The sequence below is a fragment of the Aulonocara sp. 'chitande type north' Nkhata Bay genome, unplaced genomic scaffold (genome assembly GCF_057382095.1).
Source record: "Aulonocara sp. 'chitande type north' Nkhata Bay isolate Kocher_YH1m ecotype deep benthic unplaced genomic scaffold, A_spYH_male_GT1.1 unmapped_scaffold_20, whole genome shotgun sequence".
NCBI lineage: Eukaryota > Metazoa > Chordata > Actinopteri > Cichliformes > Cichlidae > Aulonocara > Aulonocara sp. 'chitande type north' Nkhata Bay.
In genome coordinates, this window is record NW_028234352.1 from 1,681,357 (window position 1) to 1,690,817 (window position 9,461).

General features: G+C 42.7%; 1 protein-coding gene across 1 annotated transcript; it reads left to right on the top strand.

The window, feature by feature from the left end:
* The first annotated feature begins 676 nt into the window (after positions 1-676).
* On the top strand, positions 677-8,878 carry LOC147300686 (protein NLRC3-like). The gene is made up of 7 exons (XM_086284952.1): positions 677-727; positions 1,718-1,838; positions 1,923-2,021; positions 2,161-2,259; positions 4,497-4,575; positions 6,566-6,770; positions 6,925-8,878. Exons 2-7 carry the CDS (start codon positions 1,750-1,752, stop codon positions 8,724-8,726), a joined length of 2,373 nt encoding a protein of 790 aa, XP_086141078.1. The 5' UTR covers positions 677-727; positions 1,718-1,749; the 3' UTR covers positions 8,727-8,878.
* The last annotated feature ends 583 nt before the right edge of the window (positions 8,879-9,461 follow it).

Below are 9,461 nucleotides of genomic sequence, written 5' to 3' on the forward strand. Positions count from 1 at the left end.
TCAAACTTTGCTGCCATCAGGAATAATTCTTCAAATATAATCATCAGTGTTTGAGCAGTTATGATATCAGGGACAATCTAGACATGTGTGACAATACTGAACATGTCACATGACACACCTCAAACATCATGTGATCCACTCTCAGTCTGCACTTTCATTCATGACTTCAACAGGTTGAAATGAGCTTTGAAGAAACATTCAGTGAAATAAATCTTTCATGGATTCATGTGAGCAGCAGATGAACTTTGTACCAACAACATCTTCAATAACAGAGTCTGAATGAAGCTCAGGTGTTGATGCTGCTCACTGATTGGACGCTTGCTTTCAGCTCTGCTCTCAGTCTTTACTGCACAGGTGAAGGTAGAAAGTGTGACTGGATCTATAGACTGGAAACAGAGAAACATGCTGAACATTTGAAGCTTTGCAGCAGAAATGTTCATGTTACAAATACAGCAGAGCTGATCTGGGATCAGTGTGTTCACACCTGCAGCTACAACAAGGTTTCATGTCTCCACACGTCAGCATGTGAACTTTACTCTGACTCAGTCTGAGCAGTCAGACGGCATATTTTTAAAGTTAACACATCAGCACACACAGAGCTGAGCCCCTCCCACCTGTGCTGAGTTTCAGGTGGAGCCCCGCCTCCTTCCAGGAAGCAGCTCACCTGTGTGTCCGTGTTTAGTGTCCAGGTGTGGAGTGGAGCTTGTTGTTGGTGTGTGAAGAAACTGTAAGTTTGCTTTGTTTCCTCCTTTAACAGTTTGTCTTTAGGAACTTTACTGTTTGTTCAGCTCGTGTTTGATTTCTTCACACAACAAACTGTGTGTGTTTGTATTTCCGGTCTCTCCATTAAAGTCAGTGTGTAATGTTTCCTGGCTAACATCAGCTGTGTGCAGCTTAGTTCAGCACAAATCTGCCGCTCCATAGTTCACGGTAACGGACTCACAGCTGGACCAACGAGGCCGAGTGTGTCCGCCACTCTGAGCTACGTTCGTGTTTGTGTACTTGTAGTTTGTACTTTGAGTTCACTCAGAGCCCACAGAGGACGCAGTGTACGTGATGACGTCACAGCCCTTTACCTCCTTTACTGTCACTGTGATTAATATTTACACACGAGACACCTGCAGAGCTCTGACGCTGAGCTAGCACACAGCATGCTAACGCTAAGCTAACGCTAAGCTAACACTAAGCTAAAGCTAAGCTAACGCTAAGCTAACACTAAGAGTTCTTACAGACACGAGTTAAAAAGCTGCTTTTAGTTTGTGATCAGAGTCCAGGACTGAGAGCAGCAGCAGAGCTGATGGATGATGAATTACTGGATGGAAGAAGGTTCTCATTAGCAGTGAATCAGTGTGTGTGCAGTTCTCTGCAAACTCAGCAGCAAGAATTAGTGTGAAGCTTTAACTCTGCTGATCCTCTTTGAATCCTGGATCAGCTGAAAGGTTTAAAATGTTGTTCACACGTGTTGGACTGACTGAAGCTTCCAGTCACAGTGAATCAGTGTGTGTCAGTGAATGCATCGTGTGTGCTTCAGGCTCCATCTAGTGGACTGATAGCAGAGCAGCTGATGGCAGCTTCCTCTGCCTCACACTGCTGTCTGACTGCATCCAGCTGACACTGAGATGAAGCAGGAAAGAAGCAGCTGATATTTGGACAGCACACATGATGAAAGGAGGATTTCAGCTGATGTGCACATGAATGATTTGTGTTTCCTCTGCAGGTAGAAAGTGTGTGTGAGCTGAATTGAGCAGCATGGATCAGTGTGAGGACAGAGAGGAGGGAGTCCCTCCCTCTAAAAGCACTCTGTGTGGGGAACATGAGAGCCAGACCAAAGCTCAGAGGTGAGATGACCATCTCTAACTGTCCATGACTCTTCTCCATGTCACAGCTCAGCACTCACATCACTGCTCCATCATTATTCACAGGAACCAGCCTGGACCTCCACCCAGCTCTGTGTCCTCTAAGAGCAAACGGGTGAAGCATTTCTTTCGTAATTTAGGGCAAAAAAAGTCATCTGACGAAAAGTAAGTTCATGTCAGTATTAAAATGTTTGAAATTTTAATCAGCTTTTACTATTTAACAATTTATACTTTATTTATACTTTTTATGTAATGTATTGGACACATTGGATGTGACACATGTTTCATGTTCACTTACTTTTAGCGTCAATCAGAAACCACCCAGCTCTGTGTCCTTACAGAGTGACTGGTCTAAAGGTCTTCCCATTGATTTTAAAGTCCAGCCTGTGTCTGCTGCAGAGAGGTGAGCTGTTAGCAACATGAACTCTTTGATTAAACTGCTCGATGTTGTTGGATATAAACTACAAACACGTCGTTCCCTCAGTCCCATTTAAACTGTCTTTTAAAACAAGCCTTTGGTTTCTAAACAGCTGAAAACCCACTTCAGCAAACAGGAAGTGATCAGAGCGTCCGTCCACTTCCTGTCAGGCCCTGCAAACATTTCATATTGAAGAAAAGTAGTTGATATCTCACATTTTTACTCCACCACATTCAACCATTTTGACATTTTACAGCATGAAACTCTTGTCACATGACTCCTGTTATGTTATAGAGTCATGTGACCACCAGGGAGGGATTTGTATGGATGAAACACATTCAAATCAATCTGATTCATCAATGGAAACATTTTTGGTGTAAATGCAGCAACACTGAAAACGCTGAAGATAAAAACACAACAGATGAAATATGAACAAATCGAGGCTTTGAATACACGTGTGTGTGTTTGAGACACAGAGATAAATGGATTGTGTGTCTGTCCTATTGCTGCACGAGGATTTTATTGTAGATTTTGTGCGTGTACACTTTTGACCACGAAGGTGTTGAAAGGGCGTAAAACAGTTGGAGGCACCAGAGTGAACACTAGTGCTGTCAGTAGATTAAAAATGACTAATTAATGACACAATCTTCTGTCATTAATCCTGATTAATCACAATTACTTGATCAATAGCTGCAGTTACATTTTTCCAACTTTATATTTAAGCCTGTAACAGACGTTTACACCATATAATGAAGTCAATGCAGAATAAACACAAAGAATGTTAAACGCTTCAATTCAAAGAGACTTTGAATAGTTTTCAGTCTTTAACTCAGCTTCTCTGCTGTAAATACAACTTTGTAACAAACATATATACTAAAAGCTAAGTGTGCACTAATATATAATAATATATAATCTATATTACTGCTGTTAATGAAAATGTTTAATCAGACTCATCACAGGGTTACTGTGGATTCATTTGGATTAATCACCATTAAACATCATTTTTAATGTAAACGAATCAAAGTTCATTTCATGAGCAAACAGACTCGAGAGAAAAGGGCAAATTTACACACTTAACATGTTTATTGAACATGTAAACATTGATTAACCTCCTGAATGAGCCGACCCCCCCAGGGACAGTCCTGCATGCTAATGATGGGCTCTGCTCTGTACCTGCAGGATTCTGTCAGCCACAAACTCCTCAGCTGATCCTGAATCTGAGCCCATCTGTCAAACCATCATTTTCTTCACAGGTCTGTGGAGGTGGCACTGATCCTGCAGCAGTCTAACACTCTCTGTCACTCTTCTTCAAGTCTTTGACACGAGGAACCAAAACTATGTTATTAACAACACTAACAGGTCTGCAGTTTGTCCACTTGGCAGTTGTGTCATCAGTGCTTTGCATCGTTGTGATATTTTAAGCTGGAAGTGCTTCGGTGAAAAGAAAATTCCTTCTGTCACGATGTGCAGAATCCTTCATGTTGGTCGGCTGGTCCGTCTTGTTATTTTTTTAATACTCAAACTTTCCATCGAGAGGTCAGTGTGTGTTTGTCATCTTCCATATTGAGCTGATTGGTTCAGCTGCCGTCACTAACAGATGTGCTGCACATCTGCACGTGTGCAAAGGTAACTCTACTTGGACAAACTGCCCGAAGTGCGTTGATAGAAACATTTCAGGGATTTTGAGTCGTTCTGCTCTCCAGATGTGTCGTGTTAAAGGTTTTTATCATGTTAATCATGATAACAGATGAACCCCTAACCCTAACCCTACATGTTAATTTTGACAGCACTGGTAAATCCTTTTTAATGTTCTTCTGTCAGATCATTGATTAGACTCGACTCCAAATACGAGACTCAGAAAACTCAAATGAAAACTCAAATCAAAGCAATGAGAAAAGGACTTCTTATGTTAGAATGAAAACATATGGAAGTGGTCAGGTTTCAAACACTCGTTGAATCTACTGCACAGTTACATTCAGGGACCTTTGGCCTCCTGAGAGCATTAGTTGATGGTTCATCACAGTTTTCTCAAAGTTTCCTCTGAGCTTCTGCAGCATCATCACTTCCATCACTGATGAAAGAAAGTTCATAGAAAACAGAAAATATATCTTCACAATCTGAGAGTCTAAAACTTGACAGACTTGATTCAGATGAAGTTATTTGAGCAGAAACTCCTGGATCTTTATCCTGTGTTGATCTAATCCTTCATGGTTCTTCCACAGAGTGGACCAGCAGAGCTCAGAGGTTCCCAGTGGTCAGTCTGCCCAGCAGCATCAAACACAGCTGGACTCCATATTTATGGTCTGTACATGTACAACAACTACTTTATTATTAATAATAATGCATTTATTTATAGGTCCCTTTCAGAACACCAAGGACTCTGTGGACTAAATGACCAAAAGAAACAAACTTTGAAATCAGACGGTGCAAATGTGATCACAGGGAAACGTTTTAAACATCGAGGCTTTAAACAGAAACCAAAGTGAAACAGTTTGTAGTCGAGATCAGTGGGAATGAAGCTGAATAACTGTTTCTTCAATAACTTTGAGCTCTTAAAAAAGAAAAACTAGCTGAAAGTCTGGCTGCTCTTATGAAAAGTACAGAGAAATTATGGGTCGCTCAACACTTGTGCACAATATAAGAGTTTAAATAAATCTAAAGAATAACTCAAAGTCCTACAATCATACTGATAAAGTCATCTACAGCTAACTATCCAAGTGGATTTGTTTAAGACAGCTCCATCTGCTGGTGGCCCTCTGCAGGTGCATGAAAGGGGCGTGTTTATAGTGAAAGTAGTAGAGAAAGTAAACCCCACGGGAAGGAGGAGGACTCTCAGCAGCTTCCAGCTCATATTCAGACATTTGACTTCTCACTGAAAGCAGCAAGTTTGAGTGTCTGTACCTTAGTTAGAAGAGATAACATGTCAGTAGTAATTAGAGTTGATTGAGCAATGCTGTCCTTATAATGTAGTTTATGATTTTTATACATCTTTTTATGGACAAGTCCAGTTTTTCTGTAGAGCCTCTCAACTTGGTGACAGCAGTCAAAGTTCACGTGTAAACCAGAGCAGCAAATCAGGTCCAAATGTGTTGTTCACAGTGAGTGGGATCATCATTGGCTGCTATGTTAACCTCCTGCAGCAGGATGTGTTTGGTCAGAGAATGGATAGATCACTAAGTCATTGTTGAGTTTAGGGAGACAGTAGACAGTTGGAGGAGGTTCAGCCAGTTGACACACAGTAGATAAAATAACTGAAGGCAGGAGCAGACACCTGTATGACTTTCCACCTCTCACATAGATTATTTCCCTGGGCAGCGCCACAGGGCTGGTAGATGTAAACAAAGCTGGAGGAGAGGATTGATTCATCTGAGAAAAGTCACAGAGTTGTGTCTTGATGCTCAATCATCCAGGTACGTAAATCCCAAAAAGCTTGATTCTGTTCATCTGGATGTTTTCAGTGGGAGAAACGTTTCATCATCATCATCAGGTGACTTCTTCAGTCTCAGCTGACTGCAGGTTTCAATCTTATAAACAGGACATTTGTATGACTGAAACCAGCCCACTGAAGGAACAATGGGCTGGGAGGTCAGTTCATTGATCATTGGTACGCATATTGTCAGGACCATTGATCAATGGTTGTTGATCAATGGTCATGAGTCCAGTTCACAGAGAGCTGGGGAATGGCTGCAATCACAGCATGTAAGATGGTGACAGTTGTACCCTTAGGCCCCTCCTCCATTCAGAGATGGTCTTTCCTTTTCACATAAATGGCCTCCTTGACTCCGCCCTCAAACCAGCGTTCACATTTACTCAGGACCTTCTTGATGTGAAGTTCTTCTGCTTCGCTGGCTGCTGTGTCTGTGGGGATGGTGTTTGTTCTGTGTTGTTGTGTCCTGATGACGCCCAGTTTGTGCCCCAGTGGATGATGAGAGTCAAACCTTAAATACTGATCTGTATGTGTAAACAGAGTGAACCTTTAAGACCAGTTGTCTGTACGATCAACTCAGTCACCTGAAACATCTCCAAGTTTCTGGCTTTGATCATCAACCTGTTGGTAGTTCAGCTCTGAACACCAGTGAAATGTTTCTCCCACTGAAATCGCTGCATTCATATGAACAGAATCAACGCTTTGGGATCATGGAGTTGTGGACAAAGTCTCAGTTAATCAGATAAAGTCAAACCTATAATTGGTAAAGAGTTCGTGGATGATATGCCCCTTGATGGTAAAGAAGTGGATGTTGTGTGGACTAAAGTTCAGAGTGGTGGGTCATTCATAAATATTCTGTTCCAGCTGCTGGAGGACAACATCATCACTTTTGTGAAGAACGAGCTGAAGAAGATCCAGAAGGCTCTGAATCCAAATAAGCCCCAGTGCTTGGAGTTTCAGAGGGAGGATGATGAGCAGAGGAGAAACAGCAGAGAGGCATTTGTGAAGATCACAGTGGACTTCCTGAGGAGAATGAAGCAGGAGGAGCTGGCTGACCGTCTGCAGAGCAGTAAGAGGATTTATCTAAAGATTTAAGCTGCTGGATAAATGAGAGACTTGTGACACCAGTGTGTTCAGTCATTTCTCAGTGGGTCAGAAATTGTCATCAGCATTTTGTAAAATATGATTGTTAAAGTTGTATTTTTATTATTATTATTATTCAGAACTTCCAGCTGCTGTTTGTCATCGTAACCTTAAGTCTAAGCTGAAGAAGAAGTTCCAGTGTGTGTTTGAGGGCATCGCTAAAGCAGGAAACCCAACCCTCCTGAATCAGATCTACACAGAGCTCTACATCACAGAGGGAGGGACTGCAGAGGTCAATGATGAACATGAGGTCAGACAGATTGAAACAGCATCCAGGAAACCAGACAGACCAGAAACAACCATCAGACAAGAAGACATCTTTAAAGCCTCACCTGGAAGAGACGAACCAATCAGAACAGTGCTGACAAAGGGAGTGGCTGGCATTGGGAAAACAGTCTTAACACAGAAATACAGCCTGGACTGGGCTGAAGACAAAGCCAACCAGGACATCCAGTTCATATTTCCATTCACTTTCAGAGAGCTGAATGTGCTGAAAGAGGAAAAGTTCAGCTTGGTGGGACTTGTTCATCACTTCTTTACTGAAACCAAAGAAGCAGGAATCTGCAGCTTTGAAGACTTCCAGGTTGTGTTCATCTTTGATGGTCTGGATGAGTGTCGACTTCCTCTGGACTTCCACAAAACTACAATCCTAACTGACCCTAGAAAGTCCACCTCAGTGGATGTGCTGCTGATAAACCTCATCAGGGGGAAACTGCTTCCCTCTGCTCGCCTCTGGATAACCACACGACCTGCAGCAGCCAATCAGATCCCTCCTGACTGTGTTGGCATGGTGACAGAGGTCAGAGGGTTCACTGACCCACAGAAGGAGGAGTACTTCAGGAAGAGATTCAGAGATGAGGAGCAGGCCAGCAGGATCATCTCCCACATCAAGACATCTCGAAGCCTCCACATCATGTGCCACATCCCAGTCTTCTGCTGGATCACTGCTACAGTTCTGGAGGATGTGCTGGAAACCAGAGAGGGAGGACAGCTGCCCAAGACCCTGACTGAGATGTACATCCACTTCCTGGTGGTTCAGGCCAAAGTGAAGAAGGTCAAGTATGATGGAGGAGCTGAGACAGATCCACACTGGAGTCCTGAGAGCAGGAAGATGATGGAGTCTCTGGGAAAACTGGCTTTTGATCAGCTGCAGAAAGGAAACCTGATCTTCTATGAACCAGACCTGACAGAGTGTGGCATCGATGTCAGAGCAGCCTCAGTGTACTCAGGAGTGTTCACACAGATCTTTAAAGAGGAGAGAGGACTGTACCAGGACAAGGTGTTCTGCTTCATCCATCTGAGTGTTCAGGAGTTTCTGGCTGCTCTTCATGTCCATCTGACCTTCAGCAACTCTGGACTCAATCTGATGGAACAACAACAAACAACATCCAAGAAGTCTGAAACAGGAGAATCTGCAAAGAAACACTTCTACCAGAGTGCTGTGAACAAGGCCTTACAGAGTCCAAATGGACACCTGGACTTGTTCCTCCGCTTCCTCCTGGGTCTTTCCCTGCAGACCAATCAGACTCTCCTACGAGCCCTGATGACACAGACAGGAAGTAACTCACAGACCAATCAGGAAACAGTCCAGTACATCAAGGAGAAGCTCAGTAAGAATCTGTCTGCAGAGAAAAGCATCAATCTGATCCACTGTCTGAATGAACTGAATGATCGTTCTCTAGTGGAGGAGATCCAACAATACAGGACTTCAGGAAGTCTCTCCACAGGTAAACTGTCTCCTGCTCAGTGCTCAGCTCTGACCTTCATCTTACTGTCATCAGAAGAAGATCTGGATGAGTTTGACTTCAAGAAATACTCTGCTTCAGAGGAGGCTCTTCTGAGAATGCTGCCAGTGGTCAAAGCCTCCAACAAAGCTCTGTGAGTAAACATGTTGTCATCGCTTCATTGTTAAAATCATGGGAAATAAATCAGAAATGCTGAGTTCAAAGAGCACTGTAACATTTTTTTAAAATAGTAAATTAAATGATCATCAGTCACTCGGTAAATATATGGTAGTTTTAATGTTTCACTCCAGCATTTCTAAAACACACTTTGTTCTGTAACTCTTATCAAAGGACAATCCAGACCCAGCCTATAAGAACATGAGTTCTGATGCTTCAGCCCCTCTGACAGGTTTATTATCCTCAGCTTGTTCATTTGTCTCCAACTCCAGGAGTTTGGTTGTTTTATTCTAAAGCACAAACTTCACCTGCCAGACTTCACCTACATCTTTTTCTGATGTTCATAATTTAAGTTCAAGTTTGTATCTCACTTTCAGTGCACACCCTCCCTTTTTAAATATAAATCTCTGCTGTGCTGTCATGTTTTCATCCTGTATGGAGGGAGAAACTCGGTCTTCATTACTGAAATTGCCTCTAAGGTCGTGTTTCTTGTCAGTAACCATATGTAACTGTAAGGCTTCCATAACCAGTGTTATCACAGAATTACAGTGGGTTCACTCTGGGTCCTCTACAGTTTCTTCCCACTGTCCACAGACATGCAGTTAGGTTACCTGGTGATCTAAACTTCATGCAGGTGTGAGTGAGAGTGGTTGTCTGTCCCTCTGTGGGCTTAGTGGAAGAGACTGGATGGATCTCTGCTTTGTCTTTGATATATG

What these genes read in the sequence shown, in the direction of transcription:
- LOC147300686 (XM_086284952.1), top strand. Translation starts at nt 1,750, where the DNA reads ATGGATCAGTGTGAGGACAGAGAGGAGGGAGTCCCTCCCTCTAAAAGC. An exon ending in CCTGTGTCTGCTGCAGAGAG is followed by an intron (nt 2,260 to 4,496) that starts GTGAGCTGTTAG and finishes GTTCTTCCACAG; the next exon opens with AGTGGACCAGCAGAGCTCAG. An exon ending in GGCTGACCGTCTGCAGAGCA is followed by an intron (nt 6,771 to 6,924) that starts GTAAGAGGATTT and finishes ATTATTATTCAG; the next exon opens with AACTTCCAGCTGCTGTTTGT.